The 16,584-nt window shown below is 44.4% G+C and overlaps 1 protein-coding gene across 1 annotated transcript; it reads left to right on the top strand.

Annotated features, from left to right (window-relative positions):
• The first annotated feature begins 7,597 nt into the window (after positions 1-7,597).
• On the top strand, positions 7,598-12,708 carry tlr22 (toll-like receptor 22). The gene is given in 1 exon segment (XM_067996393.1): positions 7,598-12,708. A coding segment is annotated over 1 exon segment (2,850 nt). The 3' UTR covers positions 10,448-12,708.
• The last annotated feature ends 3,876 nt before the right edge of the window (positions 12,709-16,584 follow it).

Here is a 16,584-nt window from a genome sequence, read left to right as displayed (position 1 = left end):
TACTTTACATGATTCCAGCGTTCGTTATCTGTGCCTGTGCTAACTCCTATACCAAGATGGCGTCTGGCGCACGTCACGCTGGAAACGTGCGTGCGCATCCAAGATGCCATCTTGGATGTCGGAGAGGCCATTTAGCGTCGAAACAATGGACGCTACGCGGCCCAATTTAGCGCTCAATATCACAAATTAACACACACATATATATAGATATACACACACATATATATTTAATGGAAGTTAACACATTACATGCTTACGAACTCCCAGTAGTCCAGAAGTTATCTTCTTTCTTCGGCATGCTTTGTAGGTAACGCATAAATCTTCTGAATATAACTGAGCAAAATGAAAATAAATTCAAAGATCGAAATATTTTTAATAATGTTAATGCTAACAAGGCTAAGGACTATAAAGAGTAAAAACTGTGAACTCTGTAGCGCTTGTGAAAAAGGGACGGAGTCGGCTGCAAAGTGGCAGCTCCACAAAGCGAGCAGTTTTACGCAGAAATGTAAAAAGACAGTACAATGGCAGAAAAGGGACATTTTCTCGACTCATCATCATTTTCCATCTCAGATAATTTATCCCTTTTCTCTCATCTGAATCTCATCTTTCAATTTCTGATGTTTGCTACTTAATTCAGTTTTATACTGAATATTTTCTTTCTATTTGCTGTACATGTTTCACACCTGTACAACCTCCTTCTGAGATTGGAGAGGCTCCTTTCCAGGCTTGTATTGGTCCACCTGTTTTGCCTTCTTATCTACTAGCTCCAGGGACGTGGGTTTGTGTACCTGCACAGTTTGTATCCTGTTACCCTGGTCAGCCCGGAGCACACAGTAAATACGGGTGCCATTGGTGTAGAGGTGGGCTTATATTCCCCCACGCTGTTACATTCCATTGGTCTGATTCTGGATCTTTGCCCAAGCCTGATAGAGCAGAAGGCTGCAATCACACCCAAATGGGCTTTTAATTTCTCCTCTAACTCCCTAATTCGTTTACTGCACTCAGCATGACTAACAGAGGGTTCTTTACATAATTCTATTTCAGCCTTTGTTTGCTGGCTGAGGGTTGCATTTAACTCCTCATTCTCCAGATGTAAAGTTTTCCCCTTCTCGTCTAAGATTTTCAATTCTCTTTCTAATTGCTCCACTGCTTTGGTATTATCCTCTAAACTAATTTAAAGTAAGTCCTTTTATCATCCTGGCTGTTTGTTCATCTTTTGTACTAGATGTTTTTAATGATTCTTCCTTACTTAATTTTACCACCATTAATTTTTTTACCTTTATTGTATTTCTCATCCTTCAAAGTTTATTTTACTTAAATTTAAAACCTTGTCTTGTGTCTCTTGTTTCTCCCTCTCAAATATTAAATTCAATCATATTGTGGTCACTATTCGCAAGATGTTCCCTTACCAGCATATTGTTAACTAATTCTGCCTCGTTAAGCATCACTAAATCTAGTATGGTCTGTTCCCTATCCACTTCTCTTCCAGGGATGCCCACCTTGAAGAAATTCTGCTCTTCTTTCTGACGGGATTTCCATTTGTCTCTTTTACCTTGTTCACCTTCATTGCTTTCTGTTTCCCTTCTCGTGTTTGATCAGGTTTCTTCTAAAACTCGCTTTCACAGTCACATTTCTTTCCTCAGCAACTGTCTCCAGCTCCAAATTATTAACCGTCTCCTTTTCACCATGGATGTCCAGTGCCTCTACACCTCCATCCCCCACCAGGATGGCCTGGGGGCCCTCCGCTTCTTCCATGAACAGAGGCCCAACCAGTCCCCATCCACCACCAACCTCCTATCCACAAATAGGACTGCCCTGGGAGACTCATCGTTTCAGGCTGTTCTTGCCCCACAGATCTTATTTCCTCCTATCTCAACTCTTTTTTCTCCTTTTGTCCAGTCTCTTCCGACCTGCATCTGTGACTCTTCTGATGCCCTCCGCCATTTTAACAGTTTCCAGTTCCCCGGCCCTAACCGTCTCCTTTTCACCATGGATGTCCAATCCCTCCACACCTCTAAAGCCCACCAGGACAGCCTGCAGGATCTCTGCTACTTCCTTAAATGGAGGCCCAAACAGCACCCATCCACCACCACCCTCCTCCGCCTGGCTGAACTTGTTCTTACGTTGAACAACTTCTCCTTTGATTCCACTCACTTCCTCCAAATAAAAGGTGTCACTATGGGAACCTGTATGGGTCCCAGCTATGTCTGCCTTTTTGTGGGATACGTGGAACATTCCTTGTTTTGGTCCTACTCAGGTCCCCTCCCTCACATCTTTTTCCGGTACATTGATGACTGTATCAGTGTTGTTTCCTGCTCTCGCCCCGAACTAGAAAATTTCATAAACTTTGCTTCCAATTTCCATCCTTCCCTCGCCTTCACATGGTCCATTTCCGACTCTTCCCTTCCTTTCCTTGACTTCTCTATCTCCATTTCTGGGGATAAGCTGTCAACCAATATCTATTATAAACCCACCAACTCCCACAGCTACCTTGATTACACTTCCTCCCACCCCGCTTCCTTTAAGGACTCTATTCCCTTTTCCCATTTCTCCGTCTCCATCGCATCTGTTCTGACGATGCCACCTTCCTCACCAGTGCTTCCGATATGTCTTCCTTTTTCCTCAACCAAGGATTCCCCTCCATTGTAGTTGACAGGGCCCTTGACCGTGTCTGTTCTATTTCCTGCACTTCTGCCCTCACCCCTTCCCTTCCCTCCCAGAACCATGATAGGGTCCCCCTTGTCCTCACCTTCCACCCACCAGCCTCCACGTTCAACATATCATCCTCTGCCATTTCCGCCACCTCCAGCGTGATCCCACCACCAAACACATCTTCCCCTCTCCTGCCGTTTCAGCATTCCGAAGGGACCGCTCCCTCCGCGACACCCTAGTCCACTCTTCCTTCACCCACTCTCCTCTGCAAGGCACCTTCACCTCCTCCCTTCCCACCGTCCAGGGCCCCAAACACTCCTTCCAGGTGAAATAGTGGTTTACTTGTACTTCTTTCAATTTAGTATAATGTATTCGCTGCTCACAATGTGGTCTCCTCTACAATGGAGAGACCAAACGCAGATTGGGTGATCGCTTTGCTGAACACCTCCGCTCTGTCCATAAGCGTAACCCTGACCTGCTGGTCACTTGCCATTTTAATTCCCTGTCCCACTCCTACTCTGACCTCTCTGTCCTCAGCCTCCTTCACAGTTCCAATGAAGCTCAATGTAAGCTCGAGGAACAGCACCTCATCTTTCAATTAGGCACTTTACAACCTTCCGGACTCAACGTTGATTACAATAACTTCAGATCATAACCACTGCTCCTATTTTTTCGGACAGCAAGTGCTGTTAATGGTTCTGCTGTTGCCATTTACAGCAACTCTTTTGTTTCTTAACTTGTCCCATCACCACCCTCCTTGCCTTGCACCATCATCCCTATTGTCATTTAATCACTCATGCCCTCGACCCTATCACAAACCTTCCCTTTTGTTCTTTCCTCCCTTCCCTCCCTCCCTCCCTCTTTTCCTGGTTCTGTACTTGCTTAAAAACTTTAACTCTTTAACATCGTCCAAGTTCTGACAAAAGGTCTTCGACCTGAAACGTTAACTCTGTTTCTTTCTGCACCGATGCTGCCTCACTTGCTGAGCTTTTCCAGCATTTTCTGTTTTTATTTCCGATTTCCAGCATCTGCTGTATTTTGCTTTTGTCTCAGTTCTAAAACATATTATTCCAGAAAACTGTCCCGAATACATTCTACAAATTCATTACCTTTACTACTTGAAAATTTCAAGACTAATGTCCTCTAGGGAAGGAAATCCGCCGTCCTTACCCGGTCTGGCCTATATGGGACTCCAGACCGACAGCAATGTGGTTGACTCTTAACTGCCCTCTGAAATGGCCTAGCAAGCCACTCAGTTGTACAATACCGCTACAAAAAGTCATAATACAATAAAACCGGATGGACCAACTGGCATCAGACGGACACGACAAAGGCAAAGGCAAACCAAGCCCAGTTGACCCTGCAAAGTCCTCCTCATTATCACCTGGGGACTTATGCCAAAATTGGGAGAGCTGTCCCACAGACTAGTCAAGCAACAGCCTGATATAGCCATTCTCATAGAATCATACCTTGCAGCCAACGTCCCACACTCCTCCATCACCATCCCTGGGTATGTCCTTTCCTACCAGCAGAACAGACCCACCAGAGGTGGCGGCACAGTGGTATACGGTTAGGAGGGAGTGGCCCTGGGGGTCCTCAACATTGACACCTGACCCCATGAAGTCTCATGGCATCAGGTCAAACATGGGCAAGGAAACCCCTGCTGATTACCACCTATCGCCCTCACTCAGCTGATGAATCAGTCCTCCTCCATGTTGAGCATCACTTGGAGGAAGCACTGAGGGTAGCAAGGGCACAGAATGTACTCTGGGTGGGGGACTTCAATGTCCATCACCAAGAGTGGCTCGGTAGCACCACTACTGACCGAGCTGGCCGAGTCCTGAAGGACATAGCTGCCAGAGTGGGCCTGCGGCAGATGGTGAGAGAACCAACACGAGGGAAAAACCTACTTGGCCTCGTCCTCACCAATCTACCTGTCGCAGATGCATCTGTCCATGACAGTATTGGTAGGAGTGACCACAGCACAGTGCTTGTGGAGACAAAGTCCCATCTTCACACTGAGGACACAGTCCATCGTGTCGTGTGGCACTATTACCGTGCTTAATGGGATCAATTCAGTACAGATCTAGCAGCTCAAAACTGGGCATCCATGAGGCGCTGTGGGCCATCAGCAGCAGCAGAATTGTATTCCTCCGCAATCTGTAACCTCATGGACTGGCATATTCCTCACTCTACCATTACCAACAAGCTAGGGGATCAACTCTGGTTCAACGAGGAGTGCAGAAGAGCATGCCAGAAGCAGCACCAGGCTTACCTAAAAATGAGGTACCAACCTGGTGAAGCTACAACTCAGGGCTACATGCATGCTAAACAGTGGAAGCAACATGCTATAGACAGAGCTAAGCAATCCCAAAACCAAGGGATCAGATCAAAGCTCTGCAGTCCTGCCACATCCAGTCGTGAATGGTGGCGGACAATTAAGCAACTAAGGGAAGAAGGAGGCTCTGTGAACATCCCCATCCTCAATGATGGCAGAGCCCAGCAGGTGAATGCAAAAGACAAGGTTGAAGCGTTCGCAACCATCTTCAGCCAGAAGTGCCGAGTAGACAATCCATCTCGGCCTCCTCCCGATATCCCCAACATCACGGAAGCCAGTCTTCAATCTATTTGATTCACTCCACTTGATACCAAGAAACAGCTGAGCACACTGGATACAACAAAGGCTATGGGCCCCGACAGCATCCCAGCTGTAGTGCTGACAATGTGGAAAATTGCCCAGGTATGTCCTGTCCACAAAAAGCAGGACAAATCCAATCTGGCCAATTACCATACCATCAGACAACTCTCAATCATCAGCAAAGTGATGGAAGGTGTTGTCGACAGTGCTATCAAGCAGCACTTAATCACCAATCACCTGCTCAACAATGCTCAGTTTGCGTTCCGCCATGACCTCATTGCAACCTTGGTCCAAACATGGACAAAAGAGCTGAATTCCAGAGGTGAGGTGAGAGTGACTGCCCTTGACATCAAGGCAGCATTTGACCATGTGTAGCATCAAGGAGCCCTAGTAAAATTGAAGTCAATCAGAATCAGGGGGAAAACTCTCCAGTGGCTGGAGTCATACCCAGCACAAAGGAAGATGGTAGTGACTGTTGGAGGCCAATTATCTCAGCCTCAGGACATCGCTGCAGGAGTTCCTCAGGGCAGTGTCCTAGGCCCAACCATCTTCAGCTGCTTCATCAATGACCCTCCCTCCATCATAAAGTCAGGAGTTTGCTGATGATTGCACAGTGTTCAGTTCCATTCGCAACTCCTCAGATAATGAAGCAGTCCGTGCCCGCATGCAGCAAGACCTGGACAACATCCAGACTTGGGTTGATAAGTGGCAAGTAATGTTTGCACCAGACAAGTGCCAGGCAATGAACATCTCCAACAAGAGGGAGTCTAACCACCTCCCCTTGACATTCAACGGCATTACCATTTCCGAATCCCCCACCATCAACATCCTGCGGGCGCCATCATTGACCAGAGACTTAACTGGACCAGCTACAAAAATACTGTGGCTACAAGAGCAGGTCAGAGGCTGGCTTTCTGCGGCGAGTGACTCACCTCCTGACACCCCAAAGCCTTTCCACCATCTACAAAGCACAAGTCAGGAGTGTGATGGAATATTCTCCACTTGCCTGGATGAGTGCAGCTCCAACAACACTCAAGAAGCTTGACTCCATCCAGGACAAAGCAGCCTGCTTGATTAGCATTCCATCCACCACCCTAAACATTCACTCCCTCCACCACCGCGCACCGCGGCTGCAGTGTGTACCATCTACAGAATGCACTGCAGCAACTCGCCAAGGCTTCCTTGACGGCGCCTCCCAATCCCACGACCTCTACCACCTAGAAGGACAAGGGCAGCAGGCGCATGGGAACAACACCACCTGCACGTTCTCCTCCAAGTCACACACCATCCTGACTTGGAAATATATCACCATTCCTTCGTCGTTGCTGGGCCAAAATCCTGGAATTCCCTACCTAACAGCACTGTGGGAGAACCTTCACCACACGGACTGCAGCGGTTCAAGAAGGCGGCTCACCACCACCTTCTCAAGGGCAATTAGGGATGGGCAATAAATGCTGACCTTTCCAGCGACGCCCATATCCCATGAATGAATAAAAAAATTAAATCTGTGTGAAAATTAAAATCTCCCCTTATAACCACATTGTTTCTGTTACATGCTTCCCTGATCTTTTTTTTACATCGCCCTACTACATAACTACTGTCAGTAGGTTGGCAGACACCTCCCAAAAGAGTTTTGCATCCTTTACTGTTCCTTAGTTCTACCCATATTGTTCCCAATGCCTTTTCACCCATACTGGAAATTTGTGGATGAGCAGTTGGACAAATGACCATGAAAGGTCTTAGGTTATCATAAAAATCCAACTGGCTCACTAATGTCCTTAACAGAGCAATGTGACACCCCTATCCAGCCTGGTCTACATATGACTTCAGTCCTACTCTGTGGTTGATGCTTATTGTCTTTAGGGCAGTTAGGGATGGGAAATAAATATTGCCTTGCCAGTGTTGCCCGTGGTCCAAGAACAAATATATGCATCCCATTGTCAAGTGTTTTTGGGTGCTTTCAATGCAAAAATTGCAGTGTCCCTCAGTTAACTATTGAGCTCCCCTAAATCCATTAGATGTGACCCCCTAGGCTGTATAACTCCAGCCCAAGTGTTAATCACCAATAGCAATTGAGTTTTTACTCCGCATAAACCAGTTGAATTGTGATGTACTTTATGAGGATTAAGTTTTCTCAACTAAATGGCCATTGTGGCGAAATCCCAGCTCTATGGGACTTTGAACCAATAACTATTTAAACAGTAAAATCTGTTTCGCTTCTTAAATGCGGAAAACGTGGCAGAAAGGATCATGAAACATTCGTGTAGGGATTTGGCGGTGGTTCCGTTTCAATTGCGAAACTTCCTTATGCACTCCAGTCAATTCAGTGTAGGTTAGTCACAGATCGCCGTGGTAACCATGAATTTTACTAAACTTCTACTAGTTTTAGCTTTCTTAAATCACGATTTAGGACTGCAAGTGATGAGTTTCTCTCTGCATGATTGCCAAGTACATGGCTCCTTACTTGTTGGCACGAATTTGAAAGTGTTATGTTACAGGATGAACTTGGCCAAGGTGCCAGGATACATTCCGACCAATACGAAAAACCTGGACTTATCTGAAAACAGAATAACGAGTCTGCAGAAATCCAACTTTGATCGCTTGCCTCAACTGCAAGTATTGAACATTTCAAAGAACAGCATTAGTGATATTGCGGAGTTGACTTTCGGAGGTGTAAAGAATCTATCTTACTTGGATCTTGGTTACAATAAACTGACTGCATTATCCAGAAGCATGCTGGATGACTTAGGGAATCTCATTGTATTGTTACTGAACAACAATATTATTAAACGGATTGATCCTGATGCCTTTGTCAGCTTGATAAATGTAAAAACGATCAATTTAACCTCTAACATGTTAAATCGATTGGAGGAAGTGAGTTGTGTATTTAACGCTGTTGCTGTGGAAAAATTGCAGATAGGAGACAATGGTTTGGATCATTTCACGACCCAGAACATCTCTCGTGTGCCGAATAACCTAAAGGAATTGGACGTATCAAACAATCCTTTTGTAGTGTTCATTGTAACATCTGACGTTTTGCGCAGTCTCCTCTCTCTGGATCTCTCATTTGTCGGAGCCAATGAGTCGTTCGTATTGCATGTTGGAGATGAATCGTTTTTAAAAGAGATGAAGAAATTAGCCTTAGGTGGAATTCACTTGCAACCATCTGAGATATTGACGCTTCTTGCAAGCATAAGAAATGTGTCACTGGAGGATATTCAACTAAATAATTTACAATTGAACGAAACAAATCACGTCCTGTTGGAAATCTGCATTTTGCACCAAAATTTAAAAGTTTTAAACCTGAGAGGAAATAGCCTGAACATCTTATATGACAACGTCTTTAGTTCATGTGTGCATTTAGAGCACTTAGATTTATCAATGAATAAATTAAGCTTTCTCTCACATTCTTTCAAAGGTTTAGTTCATTTAAGACAGTTATCCCTAGCTAACAACGAACTTACTGTGGTTCCAAAAGCAATTTTGGATGCATACAATTTGGAGAACCTGGATCTCAGTTTCAATAAAATTATTCGTATTGTTTCTGACGATTTCGCTTCCCTTTTTCAATTAACGGAACTACAGTTGGGTAACAATTATCTGCTAGAAATACGCAACTTCTCCTCAGATCTGAAGAAGCTGAAAATTCTTAATCTTAGATGCAACAAATTGAGTTTTATTAATAAATACACATTCATCCATTTGAAGAATTTATGTTACCTTAATTTGATTGACAATCAGATATACGGTCTGCATGAAGGGAGTTTTGATGGGCTTTCAAATTTAAAACGATTGCTATTGGGATCCAACAAACTAACGAGTGATATTCTGAGAGACAACGTATTTTCAGCAATTAAATCCTTGAGGGAACTTCAACTATTTGACAACCATCTCACTTTCGCGTCCTCACGGAGGCTAGACAGACCTCCGTTTACTTCACTGAAGTCCTTGCATTATCTCGCGATAAATAGCCAGGCTAAAAATGGTCTCCAGCATTTCCCTTCAAACTTATTAAAAGGGTTAGATTCTTTGAAAGAGCTCCATGCAGGAAATATTGTCATTAGTTACATTGATCCTCATACTTTTTGCTATGCGCCAAATATTTCTTTCCTGGACTTAAGCAAAAATGTCTTAAAATTCATTAGTTCTAGTCTGTTTCTGCAGTTACATGCCTTGACTGAACTTCATCTTAATAAAGTCGGGTTGCAGAATCTAGACTTTCTGAAGGATGCAAGGCTGATCAACCTAAAACTCCTAAGGGCTGCGGGTAATGAAATTGGTCTTGTAAACCGAACACACATCGGAGCAGTACCTTCACTCACTTTTTTGGACCTTAGAGAAAACCCTTTTATGTGTGCATGTGGTAATTCTTGGTTTCAAAATTGGTCGCTTTCTGACAATAAAACTCAAGTGATATACTTCCATCGGTTTACATGTGCTTACCCACCCAATCTTAAGGGGATGAAATTGGTTACTTTTAATTCAACTTCTTGTATTATCCATTTTGAGTTTCTGCTCTACATTTCATCATCTACAGTCATAATAATGACAATAATAGCAAGTTTTACCTATCATTTTTGGAGATGGCATGTTGTATATGCATATTACCTCTTCTTAGCATTCATTTATGAAAAAAATCGTAAGAGACGACGAGGTGAAACATATGTATATGATGCCTTTATTTCATATAACGCGCATGATGAACAATGGGTATTAAATCAATTGCTGCCAAATCTGGAACGGAATAACGAATGGACCTTATGTCTCCACCATCGAGATTTCGAACCTGGGAGACCGATCATTGATAACATCGTGGACAACATTTATATGAGTAGGAAAACGATCTGTGTAATCAGTCGCCACTTTTTGGAAAGTGAATGGTGTTCCAGAGAAATTCAGGTGGCAAGTTTTCGGCTTTTTGATGAACGGAAAGATGTATTGATTTTGATTTTTTTAGAGGACATACCGCCAGAACAACTTTCCCCATATCACAGAATGAGGAAACTGGTGAAAAAGACAACGTATTTGCAGTGGCCTCAACATCAAAGGGAGACTACTTTGTTTTGGCATAAACTTCGTGTAGCATTGAAAACAGGTGACTGGAAAGAAGAAGAAAGCTCGATTCTCTCTGGGATTGACTCAGATCTCCAGCGTTAGTTACTACTGAACATTTACTCTCTGCAGATGGTTAATACAGGAATAAAAAGTAACTGGCCATGTAATAAAATACAACTTTTATTAAACTTTATTAGCAAATGTTGAAGTTTTTGTTAAAGTTAACCCATGATCCCTGGGTCAAAATCCTCGAACTCCCGACCTAAAAGCACCCTCACCATTTGGGCTGCAGCTATCCAATAAAAAGGCTTGCCACCATCTTCTCTAGGAATGAGCAATAAATGTTGACCTAGCCTGCGGCACCCATAATCCTGAGAATGGTTTATTAAAAAGCAAATTATGAAAAATTACAGAATATACAGAAAGTTGATTTTGTTATTGAAGCATTGTGTACTACCAGGGTTAATCTTAATGTTGTATGTAATTACAGGCCGTTTGGTGTGTACATAAACCAAACAGAATATATATGTATATATCTTTACAAAGCCTCTTTCAAGTATTAATTTCTAGTATGGCTATCCCAATTCCAGTTACAAGCAAGTCTGCTTCTAAGGTTTTTAATTTACTTCAATGACTCAGATTCTGAAACGCAATGCAAATTGATTAACCAGGACCATCAATGGATTCAGAGGAGGCTGCACAGAAATTACAAAATGATTCAGACAAAATATGTAAATAGGCAGTCCAATGGCAGATTAAAATTAATTCAGACAGGTGTAAATAGCTGCATGTGCAAAGGAAAAATGGGTGACAGGTGTATTCATGAATAGTGTTGAAAAAGCTAAGGATGAAATCGAAAGAGACCTAGCAGCCTTAGTAGACTTAAAATGTTTAAACTGTGTGGTGCTCTGGTCAGACCACACTTTGAGTACTGTGTCCAGTTCTGGTCAATAAGACACAGGACAACCATTCAAGAAATGGAAGTGGTCCAGAGAAAAGCCACAAGGCTCATCCCTAGTATCAGAGATCTGAGTTATGAGGAAAGACTGGAGAAATTTGGACTCTGAAAGAAGGCAACTGAGTCGCAATCTGATTGTGGTATATAAGACAGTATATGGGATAAAAAGGGTAAATCTGGAAAGTTACTTCAAACTAAATTGTGAGAATAGGCCAAGAGAACACAGGTTCAAACTAGTAAAGGCCAAATTTAGGACTGATATCAGGAAGTTCTTTAAACAAAGAGTGATCAATGGATAGAATAGGCCTAAGGGTAAAGTAATGGAAGTGAAAAACCTGGGATGATTTAATTGGAAACAACCGGATGCTGTATTGGGAGGACTCGGAGTCTTTCAGGGTGGATGAACGATAGTGGGCAGAATCTCCTTCCTCATCCATAATTGTCTTATGATATTTTTGGGCTATATTGTACAATGTTAAGATTCAGTTAAAGGCAATCTAAATGTAATAAGCACAGCTTTCTCACAAAATTGAATCCTTGTTGTTTCTGAGAGTAGACATAAACTGGAGAAATTATTTTGATGAGCCAATGGGAAAGACAGAAGCACTCTTTCAATGCTGTCTTTCTTCTCTATGCTTCTTTCCTTTCTGTTTCCCAGCTCTCTGCTATTTGTCTCTCTTCCTTTAAGCATCAATTTTTCTCACCTCCCATTTTTTTCTGTACAGTTTGCTTCTGACTTTGCATGTTTTGTAGTAACCACCTCCATCTTTTAATTATTTCTGCTCATTCAGTTGCCCATCACCTGTTTCAGGCATATTTTTTTTAAAGCAGTGTTTGCGTAAAATTTGGGCTGTTGGGTTAAAGGCAACGATGAAGTGACTATTGGGTACATGGCAGTGGTCATTACCCTAAAACCACACCGAAATGCACTTTGTGTAGATTAGACTAACCCTAATTAAAGCTTAAACATAACACTTGACTACTAACAAAATGGACACTACTAAACAAAATGGATTCTGTGACTGTGGGAAAGACAGTTAAAAGTGCTGAGTTTGTATATTCCAAAACTGACTTACAGTCTGGGAATACAAAAGCCATTTCACAACGAACTGATAAAACTATAGAACCAGACTGCGTGAAACAAAGGCATACTGTCTTAAGGTGATAACAGTTGTTTTAATTTGATTGGTTAATATGTAAACAGTCCGTTGTTGCTGTGCGGGCTTAATTGGTTAATGTGTGTAATCAAGATTAATGATGTAAAAGCTACTGAAAGTCTGTATTTTAAAGGTATAAAAAGCGTGACAACCATTTTGTAGTTGAGAAGAGTAGCTGCGTACACTACGGAGTGTCCAGTTCTTCTCCCAAAGTACTTTGTCCAATAAACTGCATGTTGAATCTTTAAGTCTGACTCCGAGTGGTGATTTTCCCACAACAGCAGATATTTTTCCTGTATGTTACAACAATGAGTTATGTGGAACACACATTGCTGGATCTTTCCATTGCCATTTTATAACTTTAGTGGCAACAGTTGCTTTTATGGAATTAACAGGTCTGTGCCACTATTTTGACGATCATGCTAATATTTGCATTAGATATGAAAATCATAAAACATAAGAATCCCATAGAGATGGGAATAATATGGGTAGAGAAAGTTGTTTGTAAATGTTTTCCACATGTGATCAAAAGTGCACTTGGAATTTTTCACTATTTTATTTCTAAAATTTACTTCTTGTGATTATGGGCCTGATTTTAGCAGGCCTGCGGGTTTCCGGCGGGTTGGGTTTCGGGTGCGTGGCCTCCGCGCCCAGTGAAATTAGTGGGTTGCCCGCGCGATCGTAGCAGGCAATGCACTAATTGGAATCACTTACCTGCTCCTCCGGGCTCTGCGCTGCTGGTCTGCGTGTCGGGCGGGCTGCGCATGCGCAGTACGATCTGTCAGCTGGAGGCTCTCTACTTAAAGGGGCAGTCCTCCACTGACAGATGCTGCAACCAATGGAACAAATTACAGCATGGAGCAGCCCAGGGGGAAGGCTGCTCCCAGTTTAATGATGCCTCACCCCAGGTATCATCAGATGGGGTGAGGAGGAGGGGGAGGACAGAGATCTTCCACCCGGCGGGCAGGAGGAAGCGGCCTGCCTCTGACACCAAGAAGGCCTGGCTCGAGGTGGCAGAGGGGGTCACCTGCACCACCAACATATCGCCTACCTGCATACAGTGCAGGAGGCGCTCCAATGACCTCAGTAGGTCAGCCACAATGAGAACACGTAGTCTTTCCCCTACACTCCGTCTGCCACAACACTGCCCCCACCCCACATCTCCTTCGGCACCGCCAACACTACTCTGTCACATCACCCCAAATACCCACTCAAACCCCATCCTCATCTTACCTGCACCTACTCACCTCGCCAGTACTCACCCGCCACTAACACGCAACCCAATCCTCATACAATCTCATGTCTCTATCCCATACTCACGCTCTCGTGCATCTCTCTCACGGCCAGCCTCATTCAACCTGCCACCACCTGTGCTGCAGCCACAGGGCATGCATCGCATATGTGCAGTAGGCAGCGTACGGCAAACGTGTCGTGAGCATGAAGGGGATGCACAAGGGTGTCTGAGGGTTTGCCATGGGTGTTACCTATATTGAATTTCAGAGCAACAAACATCACACATTATATTGGCACCACCACTGCTATGTCTCCGCGAATCCTGTCTGTTGTGTCCAATGATGCCCGCTCCTGGGTATCACTATGAGGACCCACCACTGATGCCACCCATTGTGTTACTGCAGAGTAGGTGCAGGTGTATTTGCAGGGCTCTTCCGCGCAGACGACTGAGAGACATCGGCGGTGTACCCGGCTGCACCCTGGAAGGAAGCAGAGGAGAAGTTGTGGAGGGCAGTGGTGACTTTGGCAGCGACAGGTAAGCAGATGGTGCTGGGGCCAGCCAGGAGCAGCTCGGCATGAAAGAGCCTGCAGATCTCCACGACTACATGTCAAGTGAATCTGCGCCTCCGTGTGCACTGCTGCTCGGAGAGGTCCGGGGAGCTGCGCCTCGGTCTGTGGACCCTGTGGCGAGGGTAGTGCCCTCTGCGACGCGTCTCTCTCTGCGGTAGCCCTCCCTCCTGCTGTACAGGTGGATGTGTCACAGCACTCTGTTGTGGAGCTCCACGTGTCAGAGGTGGACGGCGTGGACTCTGAGGCTGCTGGGGCTGGTCATGCTGTTCGTCCTCCGAGGATGTCAAGGCACCACCCATCTGGCAGGTGTTGGTCTGAGGGGTTGTGCAGGGTAGGCAGTTGGTTCCTCGCACTGGGGATGCGGTTTCACGTCGGTCTGTCCTCTGGCTTGGCGGGGGGTGGTGGAGGGCAGGGGTTGCCCTACGTGACGCTGTGGCCTCCTGCGTGGGTGAGGGCTCTCCCACCCGCTGTGGAGTGCACCTTGGCAGCTGCCACAGGCTGCTGGCTGGAACACGACCGGTTGAAGGGAGACTGTTTCCCCCAGTGTGTGAAACACACTGCCTTGAACCTAAAATCCCACACTTCCTGTTTTGACAGCTGCTTCAGCTCATTTAATGACCTCAACAAGCAAGGTAAGTACACTCAAGTGGAACCCCGCTGGCTTTAATTGCCTGTGGGATTCCCACCAGCGGGGCCTGCGCACGCAGCCCCGCACGTCAGCGCGGGACCCGGAAGTGGCCGGGATCTCGGCGCGATCCGGTCACGTGACTGGATATCGGGATTTTCAGGGCCCCCCCGCTGGAAACCCGCAGGAAACCCGACGCTAAAATCGAGCCCAATGTGTTCAAGTCTGTGGAGTTGGTGCTTGAACCCACAGATTTCTGACTCAGAGGCAAGAGTGCTACCACTGAGTTAAGGCTGACACCTGAATAACATGCTGAAAATTAAACTTCTGCTGTTAGGATTTCTACTTCTTCATAAAATGTCACAACTACAGCAGAGGGAGGTCTGAGGAAAAGATGTTGATATAGAAGCAACAAGAAATAATGCTCACCCCAATCTCTCGTACTTCTACCAGCAGCTGTCGACAAGAACGTCAATTAAAAATCTTACACAATGCATATTACGCTCTAGTGCAATTCCACCAGTAGGGTCACTGTTTGCCCATCTTTTCAACAATGACAATTCATATGGAGATAAACATCCTTCGTGGAACACACTGAGTAGTTGACAAATACAAATATAAAGAGGGTCCGTAGCTCACATCTCTGTGTTCTTGCCTCTCAAAACACAGCTGGCGCCCCTTGCTAATGTTGCTCAAGTTCAAATGGAGCATTAGTATGATAGGAGAAAATAAATTTATCACAGCAAAGCAACAGATAACACAAGATAACACCAAGGACTGTAGTCTGCCTGCCACTGCAGAGCAGTGCTCACTCAGCACATTAACTGAAATCTTACAGTCCTATCACATTCCATGCAAGCACCATTCCCAGTTTGATATTCTTACAGTATTGTACAATTGATTTCACAATTGCTCTGTCTGCATTTAGTAAATGTGCAGCGAGAGAGAGAGAGTCTCAAAGATTAAGTGAAGGGAAGAAAGAAAAGCGAGAGTAAAAAGACAGATGCACTTCCAGATGTGTGGCCTGCCAATAAAAACTTTAATCAGTGGTGCCTACTAGGTAACATATTTCTCAAGCTTTCCTTTGCCTTTTGGTTATATGAGGGTGGAGTATGGATGCCATCCTTTGATGGTTTTAATTTTGTCTCTTTGAATTGTACCAACAAGACAAACCTGTTATTACAATGATGTGGAGATGCCGGTGATGGACTGGGGTGGACAAATGTAAGGAATCTTACAACACCAGGTTATAGTCCAACAATTTTATTTTAAAATCACAAGCTTTCGGAGTGATAAAGGGGATAATCTCCGAAAGCTTGTGATTTTAAAATAAAATTGTTGGACTATAACCTGGTGTTGTAAGATTCCTTACATTTGTTATTACAATGGTAGTGACGCTGGTTCTGCTGGTTCCTGTATTTTGAATATTCTTGCTTCCTCCATGTTATATCTGGAAATGCCCAGTATTCTTGTAACAACTCATATGTTTTTAACTTCTCTTGGGGTATTTAGTCCATTACACAAGATGCCCATGGTCCTTAAAAAAATTCCATCAGACACCCCTCAGCAAGACAATATTATAGTCCTGTCAAGCTTCAGCAAAAATCCATCTCTTACTTCTGGGCTGAGAGCTGTGTAAAGCCACTCAGCCCATGGACTGAATTAGGATGCTCTTTTGCATGCTAGAGGAAATGCA

The sequence above is a fragment of the Heptranchias perlo genome, chromosome 14 (genome assembly GCF_035084215.1).
Source record: "Heptranchias perlo isolate sHepPer1 chromosome 14, sHepPer1.hap1, whole genome shotgun sequence".
NCBI classification, from domain to species: domain Eukaryota; kingdom Metazoa; phylum Chordata; class Chondrichthyes; order Hexanchiformes; family Hexanchidae; genus Heptranchias; species Heptranchias perlo.
The sequence above is the reverse complement of the archived record's forward strand: the minus strand, read 5'-3'. Positions and strand labels throughout refer to the sequence as shown.